General features: G+C 47.6%; 9 protein-coding genes across 9 annotated transcripts; 4 read left to right on the plus strand and 5 right to left on the minus strand.

Annotated features, from left to right (window-relative positions):
• Nucleotides 1–142: 142 nt before the first annotated feature.
• On the minus strand, nucleotides 143–1,912 carry N7446_002670 (uncharacterized protein; the record flags this gene model as incomplete). The annotated part of the gene is made up of 6 exons (XM_058511419.1): nucleotides 143–508; nucleotides 563–1,047; nucleotides 1,099–1,296; nucleotides 1,349–1,502; nucleotides 1,552–1,683; nucleotides 1,736–1,912. 6 exons carry the CDS (start codon nucleotides 1,910–1,912, stop codon nucleotides 143–145), a joined length of 1,512 nt encoding a protein of 503 aa, XP_058376955.1.
• A 619-nt stretch (nucleotides 1,913–2,531) lies between these two features.
• Nucleotides 2,532–6,896, plus strand: N7446_002671 (uncharacterized protein; the record flags this gene model as incomplete). Its single annotated transcript, XM_058511420.1, has 9 exons — nucleotides 2,532–2,577; nucleotides 2,647–2,757; nucleotides 2,821–3,585; nucleotides 3,639–4,187; nucleotides 4,238–4,357; nucleotides 4,408–4,838; nucleotides 4,891–5,248; nucleotides 5,303–6,251; nucleotides 6,296–6,896. The coding sequence occupies 9 exons, from the start codon at nucleotides 2,532–2,534 to the stop codon at nucleotides 6,894–6,896; spliced, it is 3,930 nt and encodes a 1,309-aa protein (XP_058376956.1).
• A 2,264-nt stretch (nucleotides 6,897–9,160) lies between these two features.
• On the plus strand, nucleotides 9,161–9,515 carry N7446_002672 (chitinase; the record flags this gene model as incomplete). Its single annotated transcript, XM_058511421.1, has 2 exons — nucleotides 9,161–9,203; nucleotides 9,304–9,515. The coding sequence occupies 2 exons, from the start codon at nucleotides 9,161–9,163 to the stop codon at nucleotides 9,513–9,515; spliced, it is 255 nt and encodes an 84-aa protein (XP_058376957.1).
• Nucleotides 9,516–12,273: 2,758 nt separating this feature from the next.
• On the plus strand, nucleotides 12,274–13,164 carry N7446_002673 (ankyrin repeat domain-containing protein; the record flags this gene model as incomplete). Its single annotated transcript, XM_058511422.1, has 1 exon — nucleotides 12,274–13,164. The coding sequence occupies one exon, from the start codon at nucleotides 12,274–12,276 to the stop codon at nucleotides 13,162–13,164; it is 891 nt and encodes a 296-aa protein (XP_058376958.1).
• A 1,061-nt stretch (nucleotides 13,165–14,225) lies between these two features.
• Nucleotides 14,226–14,733, minus strand: N7446_002674 (uncharacterized protein; the record flags this gene model as incomplete). The annotated part of the gene is made up of 2 exons (XM_058511423.1): nucleotides 14,226–14,507; nucleotides 14,566–14,733. The coding sequence occupies 2 exons, from the start codon at nucleotides 14,731–14,733 to the stop codon at nucleotides 14,226–14,228; spliced, it is 450 nt and encodes a 149-aa protein (XP_058376959.1).
• A 2,447-nt stretch (nucleotides 14,734–17,180) lies between these two features.
• On the minus strand, nucleotides 17,181–19,371 carry N7446_002675 (uncharacterized protein; the record flags this gene model as incomplete). The annotated part of the gene is made up of 3 exons (XM_058511424.1): nucleotides 17,181–18,819; nucleotides 18,875–19,178; nucleotides 19,236–19,371. 3 exons carry the CDS (start codon nucleotides 19,369–19,371, stop codon nucleotides 17,181–17,183), a joined length of 2,079 nt encoding a protein of 692 aa, XP_058376960.1.
• A 477-nt stretch (nucleotides 19,372–19,848) lies between these two features.
• N7446_002676 (uncharacterized protein) lies at nucleotides 19,849–20,142 on the minus strand (the record flags this gene model as incomplete). The annotated part of the gene is made up of 1 exon (XM_058511425.1): nucleotides 19,849–20,142. The coding sequence occupies one exon, from the start codon at nucleotides 20,140–20,142 to the stop codon at nucleotides 19,849–19,851; it is 294 nt and encodes a 97-aa protein (XP_058376961.1).
• A 767-nt stretch (nucleotides 20,143–20,909) lies between these two features.
• On the plus strand, nucleotides 20,910–22,274 carry N7446_002677 (iron-containing alcohol dehydrogenase; the record flags this gene model as incomplete). Its single annotated transcript, XM_058511426.1, has 3 exons — nucleotides 20,910–21,257; nucleotides 21,335–21,841; nucleotides 21,903–22,274. The coding sequence occupies 3 exons, from the start codon at nucleotides 20,910–20,912 to the stop codon at nucleotides 22,272–22,274; spliced, it is 1,227 nt and encodes a 408-aa protein (XP_058376962.1).
• Nucleotides 22,275–22,349: 75 nt separating this feature from the next.
• N7446_002678 (MFS transporter) lies at nucleotides 22,350–23,909 on the minus strand (the record flags this gene model as incomplete). The annotated part of the gene is made up of 2 exons (XM_058511427.1): nucleotides 22,350–22,635; nucleotides 22,687–23,909. 2 exons carry the CDS (start codon nucleotides 23,907–23,909, stop codon nucleotides 22,350–22,352), a joined length of 1,509 nt encoding a protein of 502 aa, XP_058376963.1.
• Nucleotides 23,910–23,977: the final 68 nt, after the last annotated feature.

Here is a 23,977-nt window from a genome sequence, read left to right on the forward strand (position 1 = left end):
CCAAAAGGAATGGTTTTGTGACAGATGGCATATTTCAAGACTCATCTAACAACCCTCAAACATAGCCGCCTATAACGATGAACTGTCATCTATTCTTGGTTTATTGATAGTTGTCCGAATATTAAAGACGAGAACTCGCCCGCTACGTAGTATACTTGAATGTCTTTTGCTGAAAGTCAGTTTTATCAGCAAAAGCATCCATCAAGTCCTCATCCGCTTGATCCTCTCCAGGGTCAACCCCATCTGCAACTCGGCGATTCAATCTGTGCGCAATAACCCAGTAGACTGCCATCAACAGAACGCAGACGCAATAGCAAGCCAGCATGGCAACAAACCCTCCTGTGTATGCTGGTGCTTGATTTGCTCGAAATGTCTGCGGCCCGATGAGGTTCCCGACGGCATAGCCAATATAGAGAATAGAATACTGCACGGCCTTCTTGGTATTACCCGCCGTGTTAGCCTGAGCCATGGAGATTCCCACAACGTACGGACCGAAGTATGTGTATAGCTTTACAGAAATGATTAGTCGGTTGTACAGTGCTAAGCTGGAATGTGAACTCACCAGATAGATACCAACCATCTGACCACTTAGATTCGTTCGCGGTAAGACGTAGACAAGGATGGCACCAATTATAGGGACACAGGATGCCACCATTGTGACCAGACAGCGACGGTTGGTCCACTTAGCAGCGATCCAAGAGAAGCAGAATGCCGACAAGGTAGACATCACACCGGTAGGCATGTTAAGCAGGGACGTAATCATGGGTGAAAAGCCTAGGTTGTTGATGATGATGCCGCTGAAGGTTGTGAGTCCTCCGTTGGGAATATTGATGGCGATGTTGAAGAAAAATAGAACCCATGTCTTGGGATCAATTGCCGCCTCCAGAGCCTGATCCCACTTCCATTGCCGGTTTGTGATGCCAGTTTTGTTCTCAGCCAGGCGCTGGACAGCGTGGTACTTCTCTCTATCGTTGAGGAAAAATGCATTCATAGGAGAGTCCGGGAGGAAAATCAAAGCTATAATAGACCAAAGTGTAGAAATAGAGCCTATCGACTAAGTCAGAAACATTAGGTGAAGTTCATTCAGGCCAGACGTACCGGTGATCAGAAAAAGGTATTGCCAAACAGAAAGTGCTGCAGTAGATGGAATGTGACCGACCACCCACGACAGGAAGCCGTTGATGATGGAACTCGCCGCCGCAAATACCAGGGCATTGCGAGGGGGCTGCTCAGACTTTTTGTAAAACCCGGCAACGATAATAGAAATTGATGGAACGATAATCGCCTCCAAGCAACCTAGACAGTCCCATTTAGTGTCATTCAATTCGGTTCATCATAGCTGACCTACCCATAAAGAATCTCAAAGCCATCAGTCCGCTCCAGTCACGAGACACTGGCAAGAGAAGTGCCATGATTGACCAGCCTAACGAGCATGCAGACAGGTATTTGCCAGAGGGTAGCCTGTGGACTAGGTACGTGGATGGCCACATACCAACGATGGCCTGCCACTAGATTAGAGAAGATGAAACCACCGGTTGAGATGTTACGCACCCCCAGAGATAAGATGGAGCCAGCCCAAGAATACTGCTGACCCACAAGATGAAGGTCATGTTTGAGGCCGTAGATGGCCGCAGTACTGATAGCGACCTTATCAACGGCACCCAAGGTAGCGGTCATAAAGAGCTAAGAAAAGGTTAGCTTGCTCGCGTGCCCCAAGAGGGGACTGGCAACATACCATTGGCAGCAGAATCCAATCCATCTTGCGTACCATCTTCTTCTCTTCTTCCGGGGACAAAGGTGCAAAGCCAGTGCTATGAGCAAGATACTCTGCTGCCTCATCCATTGCCCTGGAGACACCCTGCTTCTCTACTTCCGGTGTCTCGACAGAAACTTTGCCTTTCTGCTCTGCCATTGCGAAGAAATTTGAAGAGCGAACGATATAATTCACTCAGGGGGAGGACGATGATGGTGACCAGCAACAAACCGATTTGAGACAGCCCGCTGATGGCAGTCTTATAGTCGGGCCTCCCTATCTGGAGCTTGTCGAGATAAGGATCAGGTCCAAGCAAACTTTTCCCCGCAATGTCTTGAAATTCGAACCTTCGATAAAAGGTAGCCATAGCCAGTTGGAGGCCCGTTTATGGAAACTGGCTCTGGAGGCGATTGGTGAATCATCCGGCTGGAGACCGTGTCGACCTTCCCCGCAAGGTTGGGGAAATCCTTCGAAGGAAGAAAAGGTTGTGGGGAGACCCACTTATAGATAACGGTCGCCGGCAATTGGATAATCGGCTAGCTATGAGCCGTATGGACCTTCTTCGGCACTCGCATCCCAATCCCGAGTCTATGGGCACGAATGTTTAAACTCCCCAAGCGCTCATATTGGCGCATCGTGACGACCTTACTCTTTTGACAACGTGATTTAGCGTCGCAATCCACGTGCAATTGTAAAGCAATTATAAAAGTGTCTCAAATCCCAAAGGAACCCAAGATGCAGGTGCAGAACAATTTTCATTTTCTTCCAATTTTCCAAGATGACGGTTACGAAGCCGATGGTCGGAGGCATCAGAATTGCCATCGGTACGGACTTTAAATATGCTTGCACAACCAAAAATCCTACAAATGATAGCGCTAATTATGCTCTCTTAGATCGCGGAGGCACATTCACCGATGTGTGGGCGAGTCTGCCGGGAAAGCCAGACGTCGTTCTAAAGCTGTTGTCTGTTGACCCTGGTAACTATGCCGATGCGCCAACTGAGGGTAAGAAAAAACAATTCTCCTACCAGAGCGTTTGGGAAAGCGAGCTGATAAGCTATTGTAAAGGTATCCGACGCGTCCTCTCGCTGTACCAAGGACAGGAAATACCTCGCGGGGTTCCTCTTCCGAAAGATGATCTCGAATTCATCCGAATGGGAACAACAGTAGCGACAAATGCCTTGCTTGAAAGGAAAGGAACCAAACATGCCTTTCTCGTTACGAAGGGCTTCCGCGACTTGCTGAAAATCGGATATCAGTCCCGACCGCGCCTCTTTGATCTAAACATCGTTAAACCCGACGTCTTGTACGCCGATGCCAGGGAAATCGATGAGAGAGTGACAATTGAAGGATTTGATGAGGACTTGGATGGTTTGTTCAAGTCGGACAACGAGATACCAGGAGTGCTCGTGAGGGGCTCGAGTGGTGACATGATCCGCATCTTGAAGCCTCTCGATGAAGCTGCTGTGAGACAAACTTTGCGAGAACTACGATCTCAAGCCTATGATACTGTTGCAGTATGCTTGGCGCATTCCTATGTTTTTCCAGCCCATGAAAGCCAAATCGAACAATGGGCTCTAGAGGAAGGCTTCACCCATGTGTCGTGTTCGTCTTCTGTGGCAGCCAAGATGATCAAGATGGTGCCCCGTGGAGGCTCTTCGTCAGCCGATGCGTATCTCACCCCTGAGATCAAAAAGTATCTTAGTGGATTCTCAAAAGGATTTCAAGGTGGGAATTTGGATGGTGTGCGTTGTGACTTTATGCAGTCAGACGGTGGACTTGTAAGTCATGACAGTTTCAGTGGCCTCCGAGGTATCCTTAGTGGACCTGCAGGTAAGACTAGACCTACGACTGTGATTAGGGGACATTAGACTGATAATCAGCAGGGGGTGTTGTGGGCTATGCTCGCACATCTTACGACGATCACACAAAAACCCCAGTTGTTGGTTTTGACATGGGAGGAACCTCGACTGATGTTTCTCGGTACGGCGGCAACTTCGAACATGTCTTCGAGAGTAATACCGCCGGTGTTACTATTCAGAGCCCGCAGCTTGATATCAACACTGTTGCCGCTGGAGGTGGCTCCATTTTATTCTGGCGAAATGGTCTATTCATAGTAGGCCCTGAAAGTGCTTCATCGCATCCAGGCCCTGCATGTTATCGAAAAGGAGGGCCTTTGACAGTGACAGATGCCAATCTATTCCTAGGGAGACTCATTCCTCATTTCTTTCCCAAGATCTTCGGTGAGAATGAAAACCAGCCACTTGATATAGAGATAGTGAAGAAGAAGTTCATTGCAATGACCGATGAGATCAACCGCGATACTGGAAAATCACTCTCTCCTGAAGAGGTCGCCTGTGGTTTTCTTGATGTTGCCAACGAAGCTATGTGTCGACCCATTCGGGCGCTGACTGAGGGTAAAGGGTATGACATCGGTATGTGCGATCCCAAATCCCTTTGTGGATCTTATCCTAACACTTAATAGCGAACCATAATCTTGCTGTTTTTGGAGGTGCAGGAGGTCAGCATGCTTGCGAAATTGCTCGAACACTCAAGATCTCCACAATAGTCATTCACAAGCTCTCAAGTATATTGTCCGCATACGGTAAGTCGCGTATTTTTAGATGTTTCAGGATATGTACTAATGTTCCAAAGGCATGGCGCTGGCAGACGTCGTTCAAGAGGCACAGGAGCCTATGAATAAGAGATACAACGAGACTTCTCGTGGTCGACTGGAAGAAAGACTTTCTAAACTTCAACTCGTCGTCCGAGAACGATTGATGAGACAAGGCATCCGAGAAAAGAGCATCACTTATGAGGTGTATCTTAACATGAGATACCAAGGTACAGAAACCTCGATTATGGTCCTCAAACCTGCCGACGGTGACTTCAAAGGTCAGTTCAAGAAGATCCATCTGCGAGAGTTCTCCTTCGTCTTTCCCGACGAAAAGGCGATCTACGTCGACGATGTGCGTGTCCGGGGCATAGGTGTAAGTGAAAGAGAAGACTGGGAGGGAGAACAACTTGGAGAACAACTGCGCACTTTCAACTTCCAACCTGTCTCGTCGAAGTTGGTGGAACGTATGGTAAGTACCCCTTGGATTTCTCACCTTTTATACCCATTACTCATTATTATAGGTCCCCGTCTATTTCCAGAATACCGGGTACAAGCAAACTCCCGTGCTGGTGCTCGAAGGTTTGCCGCCCGGTCTATCAATTGATGGACCCGCTGTGATCATTGATCAGACCCAAACGCTTGTTGTGGCACCGGGTGCTGTAGCCAAGGTCCTCCGCTCCCATATTGTCATTGACATTATTTCTTCTTCCACTGCAACTATTGAGCAGCCAGCTGTGGTTGATCACATCCAGCTGTCTGTTTTTGGGCATCGCTTTATGAGTATCGCGGAGCAGATGGGTCGTGCTCTACAGAAGACAGCAGTTTCTCTGAATATCAAAGAGCGACTTGATTTCTCTTGCGCTCTATTTGGACCTCAGGGTATGATTACATGACCATTTATGTGTTGAGACCAATTGACATGATGATGCGCAGGTGATCTGGTCGCCAATGCTCCTCATGTACCCGTTCATTTAGGATCAATGAGCTACGCAGTTAAATACCAACATGAACTGCACAAAGGCAAGTTATCTCAAGGGGACGTCCTGGTAGCCAACCACCCGGAATCTGGAGGCAGTCACCTTCCAGACATAACCGTCATTACTCCGATATTTGAAAAGACAGGCTCGACTGTGGCTTTCTATGTTGCCTCAAGAGGCCACCATACGGACATTGGCGGACTTGGTGGTACATCAATGCCACCTAATTCCACAGAGCTCTGGCAAGAGGGAGCAGCTATCCGGTCCTTTAAATTGATTCATAAGGGGGTTTTCGACGAGAAAGGTATCACCGACATACTCTTGAGCCCAGGCGAGTACCTTGGCTGTACCGGGAGTAGGCACATTCACGACAACATCTCAGATCTGAAGGCGCAGATTGCTGCGAATCATAAAGGCATGGTACTGGTTCAGGCTCTCATTGAGGAATACACTCTCCCTGTGGTCCAAATGTACATGGGGGCTATCCAGTCCAATGCGGAACTGGCTGTGCGTTCCTATCTTCTTGATACACTCTCCAGACTCGGGCCCCATCTATCAGCCGTCGACCAAATGGACAATGGAACCTTGGTCAAACTCACGGTGGATATATCCAAAGATGGCTCGGCAACCTTCGACTTCACTGGCACAGGGGTCGAAATGCTAAGCAACATCAACGCTCCGCCAGCAATCACCCACTCAGCCATAATCTACACGCTTCGTCTTCTAATTGGCACCGACATTCCACTAAACCAAGGCTGTTTATCGCCAATCCATGTGATCATTCCGAAAGGAAGCTTCCTCAACCCGTCAGCTGGGCCTGCCGTCTGTGCTGGTAATACGCAGACCTCGCAGCGCCTGGTCGATGTGATCCTACGCACTTTCCGTGCTGCTGCCGCCTCACAAGGGTGCATGAACTGCATCGGGTTCTTCGGGGAGGGGGCACCGACAGCACCGGTCAGAAGCTCAAAGGCTACGCGTATGCATTTGGCGAGACAATTTGCGGCGGCTCCGGTGCCACGGCGGCACAAGATGGCGCGTCAGGTGTGCATACCCATATGACAAACACGCGCATCACAGACGTGGAGAGCCTTGAGAAGCGGTATCCTGTCATTCTGCGCGAGTTTGCTATCCGTGAAGGGACAGGTGGCAAAGGGTATCATCACGGTGGAAATGGTGTGGTACGCGATATTGAATGCCGGGCTCCCCTGAGTTTCAGTGTTATCACAGAACGCCGAAGTGTGCCTCCATACGGAATGGAGGGAGGGGATGATGGTGAACGTGGTGCGAACTACTGGATAAGGAAGGTGCAGAATGAGCATGGGGCCGATGAGTGGCGCTGGGTTAATATGGGATCGAAGAATATGGTCCGCATGCGGGCGGGAGATCGATGTGTGATTCATACGCCTGGAGGGGGTGGATGGGGCTTTGCTAGGGCAGCTGGGGGTACCACTGGGCATGCCGAGGGCCGGAGCCTGAATACCTTGGTCGAATATCCAAGGGCATCCGGCAGTGTGAACGCCTATGATGCTGCTCAGCAAGCATCAAATTAGGTATCCCTTCCTATAGATAGTTACATGGACGCAAGTTTGTAATATCACCAGTTTATTCTGCAATACCAGTCCACTGGCCGGGACTGTGAGCAGGCCCATTTTGCATCTTGATAGTATCGGTTGGAGTATCCGCTGTTGCATATCGTGATTCTATTTTACCCTACCTAGTGCTATCTAGAATGATATGCCCCAGATCAAAGTCTGCGAACTACACCCATTAGACGAAACGGAATGTCTTTGCGCCGGCTCCGCACCAAAGCGAAAAAAGCCATACGGCTGTCCGTTCTATCCTATCCTCTAGGAGTTGGTTGGATGCAATGCATCCCATTCAGATTTTGCGAGTGCGTCCTATTTACTATTCGAAGTATTAATACTATAATTAGCAAATATACGCTTTCATATATGTCAGAAATGAGGATGGATAAAAGCACGTTTGCATTGTTTGCATTTTTCAATCATTAGTAATGACCCAATATAAATTGTCAGAATTGAGGATTTAGAAATGCAGATAGAAATATATTCCTAAGGCATCTATATAGACTGTAAAACCCTTGGTTTCTGTCAAAGGTTTATATGCCGCGTGCGTGGACCTTACCTATCACTTAGCTTTTATGGTTAGCCAGGCCTCTTTGAGGTTAGCGCAATTATATATTTCAATACATATGTGGTTTACTTGTGCGCGGGGCAAGGATCGCCCGTGGAGTCTATAGGGAACAAGGAACATCACACTAACCTCGGATTCTTTCACCTAGTCAAATATCATCTATTAGTCATCGTTAAGGACAAAACCAAAACGCTTGACTAGTTAGTTTACTTTATCAAATCTTAACTCAAAATGCTAGTCACAAGAAGTTAATCGAAGGCCCTAGTTAGCTAAGATCCGAGCTTAGCGTAGGAGGATAGCGAGATCTCTAAGAGCGTGGAATAGGAATAAGCGACGAAAATGCCGTTTATTGAGTGGCTTGATCTTGACTATTCCGATAACTCAATCCTAAAGTAGACCGACTAGAAGCTTATTCTTAAGGAGGTGCGGAAAGTCGATAGCTATCGCTAAATCACTTAGACAATTCCTATAGAAGATAACTAGAGACTATAGATTATCATACGTAAGATAAGATATAGGCTCCCCTATAAGATAAGTCTAATCTAACGCGATAGTCAAAGATTGGCGGCGAAGAGCTTAGCGAGACGAGTTCGCTAGTCGGATAAAATAACACAAACCATAAAAAAAGTTGTCTTCTTACCGGATCCTGGTTCCCCGGACAATTTCCGTAGCAGCCCTAATAACAAGGCAGTCTTTATTTATCGGTTTATGTATACTTCTTAGAAATTCATATCAGATTGCTTTTCTAAACGTCGTCGTCTTGATATAGTCTACGAGGTCTAGACGGTCTATTTTCCGGCTAAGGATATTGTTGCTATCTTAGATTCGGACCCCTATTATAGATTTCTAAGGATGAAAAACCCCGGCTTTCTACCTAACGAAATAGAAGACCCTACCGGCGCGGTTTTAACATAGGTCACCGCCTTAGTGTCTAGCGAAGTCGAATATAAAGGGCGACGCTGTAAACAGATTGCGTGGTTTATGAACTAGAAATCGACTAGAGAGGAGAAAATTTATAAAGAAATAGTGTGTTCTAGGAAAAAGAATAGAGAAGGGCCGACAGTGATGGATATCTTCATGAAGGAGCTACAGGGTCTCGGAATAGTGGGATATGAGTCCTGTTATGCTAAGTTTGGGGAAATTAAAACATACACTTAGAAGAGCACCATGTTCTTGCATTACGCAAGAGACATTGAATGCATCACAGTGTAACGGCATAGTTCAGAAACAAACATAGTGAAGCTGACATATTTGCTATAGGCTTCACCCTTTCGGATTCATCGTGCACAACCTCTGGGTGTCCATTCTCGAGTGGTGGTGAGTATAGATTAGATATGAAACTACCCAAGCTCTATCTGAGTTCGGTAATCTCCCGTGTAGGAAATGCAGGGCCATGTACGAATAGTGCCGGAACACTATCATTCAGTGAGGTCCGCTCTATCCTAGATGATGACAGCAAAAAGGCAGTAAAGACCTATGATGCTGCGGCGGCTGTTTAGATTGTGACCTTTGGTGGAAACTAGTAGGTTAGTTATGATGATTGAGAATCATTTGGCGCCAAGATTGACTACGCCAACTCCCATTGTATTGGCGGGGTATGTTTTATCCAATTCGAACGATATTTTTTCATTATTAACCTAGAATGGTTCTCACTAGAACAATGGTGTGGGCTGTGAGCTTAGATGCCGATAGAGCCGCAACGAGTAAGTGTTTGAAGCTCCCTCTGAAATGTTTTGCAGCTGATCGGGCTTAGATAGATTGACCGGGACAACCGATCTCGTTCCGGGTGATAATGCTCACAAGGAGGAGAGGGTGATGTCTACATTGGACCTGATCTGTGGACCAACGATACTGCTGAGGTAGCTTTCAACGCACCCTGTACACTGGTGTTTCCTCCTTATCCCCTCGAAACGCCCGTCACTATCACCTGGCCAGAATATGAGACCTCTGTCCTGTCCACTTCGGACGGAACGGTACATACCAAGAGCACCAAGTTCGTCGTGACCGCCGCTTGACCCGATAAGTCAAGAACGATGCTAATTGTCATTTACATGAATGGCTGTGTGCATATGTCAAGATGCCGAGCGTTACAGGAAGAATATAAGCCAATGATATTCTGCCTTCATTCAGCTGAAGAGGTCAATGCAGTGGTCGCGCGACTTGGGTGATTCTCACCCTGATTCTCACCCCTGGTGGCGCGACGTTAAAGCGGCTCTCACCTTAAACTCACCCGACTACTGGTCGCACATAAACCACATATAGAGTAGTGAGGTCTGATCTAAGGCCTTTGTAGGTCTATTTACTATATAATCCTCTTCCATATAATCCTCTTCCATATTTAAACAAGTACATACGACCACAGGGTGTGGAGAACAGGGCTTCCCGTCCGCTCAGCCGTACTTAAGCCACACGCCGGTAAGTTAGTAGTTAGGTGGGTGACCACTAGCGAATCCTTACTGTTGTATGTTTTCATTTTCATTTTTAATTTTTTGATTTTTCCTGGAATATTCCCTTGCCGCACTACCCTTCAGTCCCTTCAGCCCATTCACCTGAATGCCCTGAACACCACTATTCTACACCTGAATATCCTACACGCCCCTAACCGCTGACGTGTTCTTTCCCTCCTATACTGATTTTCCCTCATAGGTATGTTGTTTTGATCACAATAGGCTGCTTCTCGAAACGGATACGTCACAATTGTGTAAATGCTCTTAAGAGAATATTTTCTTGACGAGCCACTATCCTACTATCTATATCCTAAGAGACTCAAAAGTCTACCTACTAGATTATTTCATTCAAAATGTATCGCGACGAAGCTATCTAGGTCGCCTTCTCTACTAGTGCGCCTTACTTGTGAAGCGTTACTTACTCCACTAGCCTCCATCGCATCTATAAAGGTTACGGCCACCCTAATACTAAGGTTAAGTAGACATCGCTTTCACTGCAGCTACTTTTTCGGGCTAAAGCTGCAGACCTCAAAAATTGCGACTGCAAGGGCGGGAGCATCCACCCAAGTCAATTCAATCGGCTTTAGGATCGTTCAGAAGTAGTCACCCAAAGGTCACATACGATATCTGAGGCTTTGAGACTTTTTTGGTAACGTCGCTTTTTTCTAATTGAGAGCAACCAACCAGCTGAGGGAGGCACTTTAAGGCCGAGAGCGGTTAAGATTAGGGAGGTCAAAGTTACACAGTCTAAACTATCTCAATTCAAGGTACTAAAACAAGCTGGTGCCTGAAATCAAAATCGTAGTTGCTGAACCTTGAATGTTCTCGGATCTAAGAACGTTTTCGAGGCGTGAAGTTTGAAGTGCGACCTGTTTGTGCGAGATTTTAGACTAGGCGAATGGGTCGTACTCATTATTTATGGCGATTGTTTGTCTTCATCACTTCCACAAATGGTCACGTCCTTGGGCCCCTGCTGGAACTTGGCTTTACCAACGACCAGAAGAAGTTCTCAAACACACAAAACATTTGTTACCTTGCAACCCCACTTCTACAATTTTCGCTCTACGTCTATGTATATATCCAAGCTACTTCCGATTATTTCAAAGCTCCCCTAGACCATCTCGCCACAAAACAAATGGGGAAAAGACGACCTCAAAAGGCATTCAAACTTTGACAGCATATGTGTTGCAAATTTATGACGGATATAGGGGTGTACGTGGCAATCGTTGGCCATAGTCTTCAACAGAACTCGAGGGTCCCACCTAGTTGGGCTGGTCATGTCTATAGGTACGCTTTAGATTCAAGGCTGTAAACTGTCCGTGATTGTCGTATCATCCTGCCTTTACGCTTCCGTCGGTCTCCGAGTTCCCACCTGGTATGGCAATAACTAACATAATGTGCCCAGGGGCCCTCTATTCCAACTTGTTCCAAGAACCGTTAGAGTAGTGTGGTGCGGGTTTGACGTTATTTCTGCTGTTGCGTTGTCTAGAATCTGCCGATCAGGAAGGGAAAATGCCTCCATACCGAGTACGGGACTGGAGACAGTTCTATAGGACCTTGTCATAGACTTGGGTGCCATTTTCTAGATACAGGGCTATTACGTGCGCTTGTAATGTTGCAGTTGTCTCTGATTACCAGCCTAAAATGCAGTATCCGACTATAGTGGTGGTGGGCAGGCCTAGACCAAGGTCAAATCGCCGCATATACCGAAATTAGTAGTTCCGAATTAGTAGTTCCGAACAGGCAGAGAAAAACGCTCGAACCCCAGTGCGGGGCTGGAGAAAGTTCTGTAAGCTCTTTTTTATGGACATAGCTGTCATTTGCTATATAGGAGCTGTAACGTGCGTTTGTAACGTTGTAGTAGTCTGTAACTGTCAGCTTAGGCCGTAGTATCCGACTATACCGGTGATGGCTAATTCTAGACCAAGGTCTAATCAACGCAAACATTGAAAGTAGTATCTATATGACGCCAATACCATGGCTTCTTTTGCTCATGCTTTAGGACAATACTGCAAGCGGCTTCTTAGCTGAGAATTTTAGCAGTCATTGCATCAGGAATGCCGTCTAGAGTTGTTGATACCTTCACTTTCAGTAACATTCGAGACGAACTCTTTGACGTCAAGGATAATCTCATTGCGATAGACATTTGGAGATTATTTTCTGGTCCAGGGAAGATGATGGGATATTTAAAGGACGTAGAGGTTATCCAGCTATACTGGTTCTTCTTATCATCCGCGAAAAACGAAGTACTTTCTGAGAAAAGCAAGTTTACCTTCTTCAATTTACCTTCTTCGAGGACTTCATACCAATTTTTTAACCGCCCATTATGCCATTCACCACTACCAACCAGGCATTCACCCCAACTCGCGTCACCAAATCAGCCAATGGTGCCAGAGGTGCAAAGTCAGCTACCGAAAAAACTGATGGCTGGGCACCGATCTTCGACGCAGCTATGAAAGGCGACTGTGTGGCTATAGAAAAGCTTATTACGGGTCCTAAAGATACCCAAGTTCGATTCCTTGGGGTCTCACCTTTGCTCCTCGCGACCATTGCGGGTCATCTGGAGGCCGTCACATTGCTTCTGAAGAAAGGAGCCGACATCAACGACAGAGACGACGACAGTCGCACAATCTTCACACTGGCACTTGACAGCAATCATAAATTTATCGCTGATCAATTGATCAAAAATCACCCAAATGTAACGGTCACTGATCCCCGCCTGGATAAGGGCAAGGACTGGTTGAAGCAGCAGTTCGACAACATCTGTTCTCAAGTCAAGGACCGCGATAGCCAACCTCCAAAGAAGGTGCTGGACTACCTTCTTGCTTGGGAGTTCCCGGATGATAAGAATCGATCGGTGTTGGACGTCTACTGGGAACATATCCTGTTGCGCTTCATCGGGGATGTTCCGCGTGATATCCAGCGGAATTATTCACCCGATCTCAACCTCGCCCTCATCGGAACGTTTGACCGGATGTTGAAGGGCCATGCTGGTATCAGGGAGTCAGCAAGATTGCTGAATAGCAAGCTACCTACGACTGGGTATGGAATTATTGATACGATTGTCAGATCGGATAACCACTGGGTAACTGAGCGCTGGTCCTATGATAACAAACAAGGGATTACGGTTGAGGATGGCATCGACTCCTTTTTGATTGATACGAAGGAAGGCAAGATCACAAACAAGATGATCAACTATCATGTCCAAGGAGCTTGAGACAAGCATGTCGTTATTAGTGTTGTTGGTACTATTGTGATTTTATGATTTCTGCTCTCTGGTTATGTGTGACGCGGTTTAAAAGGAGTGAAAGGTGGTCTGTAGTTAAACAAAATAAAAAACCAAAAGTATCTTTGCAGATACGAACATATGGCTTGCCTTTGATCTAATCTACAATGTATTGTTCCCGTAAAGTGCCTGTGGGCCTGCCAAGAGCGCAATTAGGTTGCACCCGGCGGCCCGTTAGCGACTATGCCAGATGCAGTAAGGGAGTGGTTGGAATGAGCCAACCCGGAATGTTCGGAATGTAGATGTATTGTATATCTAAGCGCCATCCCATCACGGGTAGATCTGAAGAACAGAAATTTTTCACACAGATACTTGATATTTTAGACAATAATTAAATTAGATCATCTTAGTTAAGTTAGGGGCTATACGTTAAGGAGCGACCAAAAGGGATCAAAATCGCCTTACGGAATCAAAATAATGCAAGGAGAGTTTTAATGATGCCTGTGACATGGCAAGAAACCGCGCTGCCTCCGTGAGACGTGGACCACCACTCCCTTCACCGCCAGACCATTCACTACAATCTACAATTACGATTTATGATTTACGATTTACGACTTACGATTCAGTCGAAAAGTTCCAACCAAATTCAGTCCAAACACCGGTCTTCTAGATCCACTCATAGAGAGCTGCGAGACTGGGGCTGCCCCCGGTCTCAACCCCTCCACTGTAAAGTGAAAAATGGACACTCCGAATCCAATGATAGGTCTTGTTTTTGCGAGATTCATTTCCTTTGGATTGGCTGTGCTTCGTGTTCGTGCAATCGAGACCGGTTGGTGCGATCGGTGATCGTCGTCTGCGAGTATCAGAAGGATTCAGATGGTGTCTTGGTACTTGATTTTGTGTGTCAAATGTGAGCGATACTTCGTACTATTAGACCTGGCGGTGTTTGGAAATTACTGTAGAACTGGATGTGGGCTACGGAGTACAGTCGGCACTTTATTCCCTACATATATAGAGCATATACATTAATACCAATTTCTCGTGCGAATGATTCAGCGCGAACGACCCTGCGTATACCACGAGGCAGCAGCCTGCATCCCATCGTAATACAACCTCTCTCCAGCCATATTCGTCCGATCATAATATGCCTGGGGGCTATTCTGGCCCGAGGTAAAGGCCACCGTCGTCTTGCCCAGCTGTGCATTCACATGGTACCCCTTCCCGGTAGCAGAGGTGTCAGCGAAATCGTAGTCGTCGCGAATAGTAAACGACTGTCCCGTGCCGATAACGTGGCCCGAAATGCCCTTGATGGCAGGCGCTTCCATTAGCTGTCCCTGGAAACGAGTGATCAGAAGGCGAATATATGGGATCTCACACATAAGCAATCCGTACATTGGACGTTATATAGCGCGTCACAGGGGAGGCGTGCAACTCGGTACCATCTGGTCTGCCGGCCTCGATGAATTCTTCCACCCTGAGAGTATATCGGCCACGGTTGGTCACAAAGTTAAGGGCATCCGTGCGAGGATCGTGGCTTTGAATGATCTGTTCTCGACTCATAATGGGTTTCAATAAAAACTTTTTTGAAGTATGGAGTTGATGAGAGATCTATAGTCAACAGTCAACACAATTTTTGCAGGAGAAACAATCCCATTTATGTTCTCCTTCTCTTCCACAGCAGAGCCTCATTTCCAACCCCGCATCAACATGGCCGACCAGGATGAAGTAGTGGTGTAGACGTGGCTTCACAATCAGCTGCGCTGCATGAGGCTGATTTGAGCAGTGCAATGCTGTGCATTATAAGTTGTCATCAGCCTTGCTCGGCATCCAAACGCACCTTCGATAGGAACCGCTGAGCTGAAAGCCCACTCATATGCCTCTTGTTGTCTGCCTTATTGCGTGACTTAATTCTAATTATTATCATTTATTTATTTTCCCTACCAAGGCAGGGAGGAGGGTCATTTGGTGCCATCTTGGGCATCTTGCAGTCTTCCGAGGGGGAGCGCTTTGCTGCCTTGGGTTCTCTATCCTTCGCGGAGACCCTGCCATTCAATCCATGCTCCTATCCAGCCATCCTTTAGCCTTGACCCGTACGACCAGACGGTACGACCGCGATGACATTTCCGACCTGTCTCGCAGCATAGGCAAGTTCGGCTAAAGACAAAAGACAGGGCAAATCACCCTTGTCCCGATTGCCGCACGGACTTCAGTTCAGGTCTCTTCCCACCTAAAGCAAAGCGTTGGCACAATACGGAGTATATATCTACTACATAGATCTTGAATATTAAGATTGAAGGAGCCAAATATTCCCACCCATGGATCCTAGTTGGCATACTCGTGCCATTACCGAATGGTCTGTTTTCATAAGGTACACGTATCAAAAGTACGGTTAGAAACATATTCGTTCCGGGAACGCTGGGATTATGACGATAGGCCGGAGACTCAGCTCACTAGCCAGTGACCAATAAGAATTTATCTGTCGTGTCACCTGGGCATCTGCCATTGCGGGAGCGGAATCTGGGATGCTGCCTAGGTAGTGGCCGCCCCGTGTCACCTTGCCTCCACTGTGCCTCCTTAAACACATACCATACATAGGTTTTGGCCTGTATGTGAGCCAACGCCCGACTTCCGCAACAGATATAATCACTCGTATCATAGCTATCCAATTAGATGCACGCTAAAGGCTGACTCAGTAATAGTGTTCCTGGCTGCAATGATTGGCGATGTATCCCGAACAATGGCAGTGCCCCGACAGGGGGAAAAGCGCTTAGCAAGGTACATTATTTGTTGGACACCATTTAAGCGGCTCCAATAGTAAGCCAATTTTGGTGCGCGTGGCCCACGTGGATCAACGAAAAACGCACTGTCTCGACTCTCCAGCGAGGAAACGGAAGGTTTTCTATGCTATCCTCATGTTCCCTCCGATCTGACTCTGCTCAACCAAGCGAATCGAGTCTCATTGAACAGCATGTATTCACCTTTGCCTTCTATGCCTTCTACTACTGATAAATGCAATATAGCTGGTCCGTCAAGCTTACCTTTTCAACAGGAGTCGCTTCTCGTTGTGAACTGAACGATAATCCTCAAACAGCTAAGAAATGGACGCGGGGCCACCGGCCGGGCTTTAGACACCCAACAAACTTGATCTCAATGTTTGCTTCCTGAACGGGGGCGAATTCGAACAGAGTACGGTCAAATCCTTGGTCAGAATGCATTATCATTCTATCCCCATGCGCCTCCGCTTCAAGTTACTATCGGAACGATACACAGGCTCTTCCGACATTCGTATTCTATTCGCAGAGTGTTCCAAAGCCTATATACTTCGGCTCTGACGTACCAAGATCGTCAGTAGTAGGCCGAGAGCCGAATTTGTCACTATAACAAGTAATTACATATGTCGATCGATGCTCAACTATACATGTTATTATTTTGCTTGGTTATGAATTTATGAGATCAGTCTTTTAAACACATTTCTAACGCACGAGACCAAGCGATAGCGATTGTCCCCTGGTTCCTTCTGGGCATACAACCCTCCTTTTCACCACTTTCAGCCATTGCTTTGTACAAGGTTTAGATCCTTTGTCATATTGCGAAGGTACTCAGTCACTACGGGAAAGCCTTAAAGTGTTATTTTTGCCTCTTTTCGACTGCCTCGGGTTGTAGTCGGTCAAAAATGGTGAGTTAATTAGTGGGGGTTTGAAAGGAAGTAAGGCCTACAACTGTAAGAAATGAGAAAACGTAAAAAAGTTCGATCGAGGTGAAGATGGAAATGACGACAAAGTTGTCAGATCAAGTTATTAAAGTTCAAGGCAGAGTCTGAAATTGACGTGCAAACATCCTACAATCATGTTCGAAACAGAAAATAATGTTGAACTACAATGCGTCCACAGTAACTTGGCATTTGCGCTACGGAGTGTGATCATATACAAGAATGTACCAACCTACCTCTTGAAACTAGTGCGAATGTAGCCAACCTCGAGGCTACTCGAGGCAAAGAAGATCAAGAATCAGAACCGCAAATCCCAGCCGATCTGAGGCCCAATATTAGGTAACTCATCGGCTACAGTTTGCACGTCTTTATCTCCACGACCACTCAAGCACACCACGATATCCTTCTCAGGTCCCAGCTTCTTAGCAGTCTCGATAGCACCCCACACCGCGTGAGAGGTCTCCAATGCGGGTATAATACCTTCAAGTTGACTTAATAATCGGAAGCCCTGGAAAGCCTGTGCATCAGTGGCCGACAGGAATGTCGCCCGGTTGCTCTCCTTCCAATGCGCTAGCTCCGGTCCGACACCCGGGTAGTCGAGTCCTGCGGAAACGGAATGAGTGTTGGAGATCTGGCCATGTTCATCCTGTAGAATATATGTCCGAACACCGTGCAGGACTCCCACAGAGCCGCCACTTAGCGTGGCTGAATGTCGCGCCGTGTCTAGGCCATCTCCACTAGCTTCCACACCAACTAGCTGAACAGAGGGATCATCAGAGAAGGGATAGAACATTCCCGTCGCATTCGAGCCACCTCCTACACAAGCAACCACGGCGTCGGGGCTCTTGCCTAGGTCTCGTAGCTGGCTCTTGGTTTCCTCTCCGATCACACACTGGAACGTGCGAACAATAGTCGGGAAGGGATGAGGTCCAATCGCCGAGCCAATAATATAATGCGTAGTGTCCAGGCGAACAATCCACGCGCGGAAAGCCTCGTTGACTGCATCCCGGAGGGTACGCGATCCCGATTCGACGGGGATAACGGTTGCACCCAACAAGCGAATCCGGAAGACATTCAATGCCTGTCGACGCACATCCTCCGCACCCATATAAATGGTACATTTCATGCCGAATTTAGCGCAGACGGTGGCGGTGGCAACGCCATGCTGGCCTGCTCCCGTCTCGGCAATAATCTCCGTTTTACCAAGTCGACGAGCAAGGAGGATTTGACCCAAGGCATTATTGATCTTGTGGGATCCCGTGTGATTCAAGTCCTCTCGCTTAAGCCAGATGTTCGCTCCGCCAGCGTGCTCGGTCAGCCGCTGAGCTAGATGCAAGCTGGATGGACGACCCATGTATGGATAGTATGATTTGAACTCAGCCCAGAAAGTCGGATCGTTGAGTGCAGTTTGGAAGCTGGCATTCAATTCATCAAGACAAGTGATCAAGGCCTCCGGGGCATACTGACCACCAAAAGTACCAAACCGGCCGGAGTTATCAGTAGTAGTAGCTAACTCGACAGCAAAGCTGGGTGCACATGTCTCGGGCGCGTGAGGAGCTGTAGTGACTAATGCATGCCGAGCGACCTTTCTCTCCGTGATCCGCGAGCAATAGTCCTCAATGACTTGAGCGGCTTGGCCAGCCGGGGCGTCACTTAGGACCGTAATCACTTGACTGCCAATAACGGCGCCATCGGCGATAGAGGTCACGCTCAGGAAATGCTCACGAGTACTAATACCGAAGCCAACTGCCACAGGGACATTGCCTGAGAGCTCCTTAACGCGCTTGATAAGAGTAGGGAGCTCAGTGCTGAGAGATCCAGTAGCACCGGTCACGCCCATGCGAGAAACGAGGTAGATAAAGGAGTCGGCCATCTGACAGAGCGTCTTCATACGGTCTTCCGTGGTAGACGGTGCGATCAAGGGGACGTAGGAGAGACTATTTCGAGACGATCAGCAAATGCCACCAGCTCCGAAGGCTTTCAATTACATACCCTGTTTTCGTACAGTCCTCGCGGAATTGAATTGCTTCCTTCAGAGGGAGATCGACGATGATGAAGCCATTGACTCCCACCTCTTTGCAATCTGCGAGGAGTTTGGATTCCCCGTAGCGCAAGATCGGGTTATAGTAGCCCATGAAGAGAACCGGTGTTTTAAGTCCATGGTGGCGGGCATCGCGGACCATTTCCAACATCGACGAGATGGTAACGCCATTTTCTAGCGCTTTCAAATTGGATTTTTGAATGGTCGGGCCATCTGCAATGGGATCGGTGAAAGGTAGGCCAAGTTCGATAATATCTGTACAATTTTAGTTGTTTATTTGGATGATTGTTCTCGATTGTTGAAATGACTCACCCGCTCCTCCGGCCTGCATTCCCAGCAAAATGTCCCTGGTTTCCTCCACACGAGGAAAGCCGGCCGTCACATAGGTGACCAGTGCCGGGCGGCCTTCCTTCTGGCATTGGACAAAGGTCTGTCGAAGATGTTCCATGGCGGGCAGAATGGATGGGAAACGAGAAAGCCGAAGGATGAATGAGATAGATAAAAGCGGACCTGATCTTCGCAAGTGCTCCATAAGGCCAATCACCCCTAATTTTGTAGTGGAGCAGCCCAGTAGTATCGGCCAGCTAATGAGCCTCAGATTGGCCCAATCACAAAGAGCCGAGCCGAATGGCCAAGACATTTCCGCTAACCCTAATCTAGCCCTAGATTGGGCTAGCGTTAATGCAGCATATCTAGTTCGACTTCCTTGCAGATTGAACTGTTGGCGTAGTCTATTTAAATTCAGCTAGTTTGTCAAAAACGCGATAATAATCAATGTGCTTAGTAACGACATGCAGGCGTCTTGAAACACCATCGCCAGTGTAGCAAAGCTCAGAGAAAAGAGGAGGAAGAGGAAAGATGAACTCATGAAACTATCTACCCTACCGTCCTACGTATGGTAAGAGCTGACTAAGATGGCAGCTAACTAGGAGAGATAAGGCAGCCGCCCTGTGACAGTCAGATCTGGGATTTTGCTGTAACCGGCACCAGCTGACTTGTGGTCCCAAACCGAATGTCCACCTTCGTTGCCCTCAAGGTTGCACCAAGAACCTTGGCCAATGGCTTGGGAAAAGTGAACTTGCACACCTGTCTCGTCGGCGACATAGACCTCTTCCTCTCTGAGGTCACTGGACTGTAGGCTGTGATCAATCACAGTTGTGCTCAACGTCCAGACATGCTGGCCGCGACATCTTCTCGATGTTGGGCCATTGTGACACATCGTCGATCTATTTGATGTCCTGTACTTCTGACGCTCGGGTTGTGTTGGGTGCAATGAGAAGCATGTGGAGATCACTTCGAATTGCCTCTTTGGGAAGGATCGCGTGTGGTTGTGAAGACATAATGACGTCTTAAGACTAAGAAGAGCTCTGGTCAGTATACAGAGTAAGCTTCACATAAGGATAAATCACCCTTGGATTTGACTGACAAATGGGATGAGGAGACGGAGAAGACAGCGAAGAAAACAGGCAAAGTAACTCGTGAAGGACGATCATAGTATACGTCTCACTTTATTCTGAAGCAAAGGTTATTCTTAAGCCGAGAGGAAAGTGGGAGGAAAATAAAATAAAATGAGAAAGTTGAATGTAAGCTAGCAGTACTAATAAGTATTTCTCCAAGCATTTCGATCCCTATAGATTCTTTTCTTATCATGGCGATAACGTCTAGAGCCTCGACATATTGTGGTATTGCCCAAGGCTATATAGTTCTCAAGGGAAAGTATCCGGAAACTTTACCCGACTTACGCATGAAAGCATAAAACCCCGCAGCCCCACAGACTCATGATATAATCAACCTCCGTCTGGTATTATTAGTTCTTACTTCTTACATGCATCTTTGAGATCACATTTTTGGCCGATTTCGAAAAGTCCTAAATCTTCTCAAGTCTCAACTCAACAATTAGCACATCCCTTCGCCTCTTTCTTCGCCTCTTTAAAGTCGCCCCCCGAGTTTCCATATTACATCTTTTTTTTCCAACAGGTCATCAAGATGTCTCAGGAAACAGTCCGACCAGCGTTTGAGGGCCGTGAGCGCCCAATATTAGCCCACGGCGTCTCTTTTCCTACAGCTGTAGCTCGCCACACCGAGGACATTTTCAATGCCTCTCGCGTGTATGTAATCTGCTCTAGGACCTTGGCACGTACCACCGACACATTGGGACGATTAACTGCTACTCTTGGCCCGGACAAGGTAGTTGGTCGTCGAATTGGCATGAAGAGCCATACACTATGGTCCGAGGTGCTAGAGATTACTGCAGAGGCTAGAGCCGCCCAGGCAGATCTCATCTTGACGATTGGAGCGGGCAGTTTGACCGATGGTGCGAAGATCATTGCACTAGTGAGTCTCTATCTTTCTCTGCTTCTGTGCCAACACGTTGTCGAAGGTCAAGAAAAAGCATATTAATATCTCCTCAGGCCCTCGCAAATGAAATCCGCACTCCAGAAGAACTGGGAACTCTCGCAGAAGGTCCAAACAAGCGAAAGAATATCAAGGCACCAACCGTGCCTATCATTTCAGTGCCAACATCCCTTTCTGCCGGCGAGTACTCTAACTTCGCAGGTGGCACGGAGGACAGCTCAAAGCGTAAATACAGCTTCCAGACACCAATTTGTGGACCCGAGCTGGTAATCCTCGACCCAGAACTGGCCCAAACCACTCCGGATTCCATTTGGCTCAGTACAGGCGTGCGGGCTGTTGACCACTGCATAGAGACGTTGTGCGCTGTGGTGGGTACAACGACGTCATCGGACGAGCTGGCCCAGCGGGCATTGAGCTTGTTAGTTCCTGGCTTACTGCGCTGCAAAAAGGATCATGCAGATCGTGAGGCGTACTTACAATGTCAGCTTGGGTCAGTTGAAGCTATGGCAGCTTGTACGAGCGGGTCGATTGAGTTGGGTGCTAGTCATGGCATTGGCCATCAGGTATGTAACTCATCCTTAACTTTCTTTTAATTTACACCCCATAATAATTCTATTGAATTAGCTTGGCCCACTTGGCGTCGGTCATGGCGAGACTAGCTGTATTCTTCTGCCGGCCGTGTGCAAATACAATGCCAAGTACAATGCGAACCGGGATCAACAGGACAAAGTGCGCCAGTTCTTGATTAAAGATCCTGTCGTGTCGCAGGTGCTACGCGCACGGTCAGTTGATGTCAATGCATCTGATCTAGGTGACATTTTGGATGCTATCATTCGTGAGCTAGGAATGCCTCGGACCCTAGGTGATGTCCGAGTTGGTCGTGACCAATTGGACGGGTTGGCAGCAAACAGTCTGCACGACCGGTGGTGCAAGACAAACCCGGTGCCTTTGAAGGAGAAGTCTCAGGTATTGGAGATTTTGGAGATGGTTGTTTAGAGGGAAGTAGGCAAAAATTGCATGAGTTCTTTCTTTTCATATATTAGATACAATTACTAGACGTGAAGGCCTTTCTCACTCGACAACTTTTCTGGACTTGAGCCAAGTTACGATCATGAATAAAATCGCAATAATAGAGCCAAGTCCTGCTAGACCCACACCCATATAAGAAGCACCCCGATATCCCTTGAGCACATCTGAACCATCAGGGTCCACATATCTCTCGACTGTGCCTGCAAATCCGAGACCAAGAGCTATGGAATAATTCACAACCGTATTTACCAGTGAACCGGCCACTCCTTGATGCTCGCGCGGCATAGAATTGCTGAGAATCAATGTCCCAGAGGGGAACGACATGTCCCTATTATGCGTTAGCTGTGAAACATTCGCTGCCATAGTGTTGTCGACTTACATTCCCCAAGGAGTGATTAGCATGATCAAAAATGCGTTGGCCCAGTAGGTCTGACCAGGCGGTATAGTGGCCAAAAGGGATAAGCCGATTGTGAATGCCAGCATTGCGGCAAGCATGATGAAACTCGGTGGCACCCGGCTCAAAAGAAGACCAGTTATAACAGCAGCGGTTGCACCAGAAGCAGAAGCTCCTGCCCACTTTGCCGTAACCAAAAGTCCACTGTTGTGCTCGATGGTTTCAAGGAAGTTGTAGTAGTAAAAGACCAAAATCCCGAAACTCGACCATCCCGCCGCCATGCAGCCGAGAACCCAGCCAACTTCGCCCTTGAATACTGAACTCGGGAGGAGTGGGTAGGCAGCTCTACGCTCGACGATCGTAAACACCACAAGAAATAGTATCCCGACAATCAGCAGAGCATAGGTATAAGGTACTCTCCACCCAACCACTGGAGCCTGATTCCACGCAAAGTTGATCAGCACAAGACCGCTCACACCAGTGATAGCACCAAGCCCATCCAGCCGAGCAAAGGTTGAACCCTCAGTCTTCTCTGAATCTTTAATCTCATCACGAGGAATAAGCACAAACCCCAAAACAGCAAAACAAAAACATGAAATACCCATAATCCAATACCCCCACGGCCACCAAACACGCTCAGCAAGCAACGAACAAAACGTAGCACCAAGCGTAAATCCACCAGGAGCAGTAGCGCCAAAAAGACAAAAAACCATATCCTTCTTCAAGCCCGGTGCATAAGTCCTCCCAAAGATAGCAACGGCATTGGGCAAAAGCAGCGCAGGACCAATCCCCTGGAAGGCACGACAACAATCGAGGAAGATCTGATTCGACCATACGGCAAAACCGCCAAGAAGGGACCATATCCCAAACCAGGTAAAACCAATGATGAAGAGGAGTCTGTGGCCGTATGTGTCGCCCAGTCTGCCCGAGACGAGAATGAATGTTCCAACTGTTAGACTGTAGGCTGCCGAGGCCCAGGTCAGATCTCGAGGTGTTGTGTTGAAGCTTTTACCTATGTAATGGAGCGGGGCGATTGATAGGGAGAGGCCGGCTTGGGTCATTAATTGGGCGGCGCAGACGACTGCTATGAAGGCTGCTTCTTTGACTGGTGATTGGGGTTTCGTTGGTGTTGATGGTTTGGTTTGTGGTTCTGGGTCGGATGCTGTCGAGGGAGGAGCCTCATTATCCTTGAGATCTAACTCAGGCATGGCCGGTGTTCGGTTCTTGGTATGTGTTACTGAGTGAGATTAGAGAGTTGGACGATATTTTGTTCAAT

Source organism: Penicillium canescens, assembly GCF_028828765.1.
Source record: "Penicillium canescens strain IBT 15451 chromosome Unknown utg000002l_segment0_segment0, whole genome shotgun sequence".
Classification (NCBI taxonomy): Eukaryota; Fungi; Ascomycota; class Eurotiomycetes; order Eurotiales; family Aspergillaceae; genus Penicillium; species Penicillium canescens.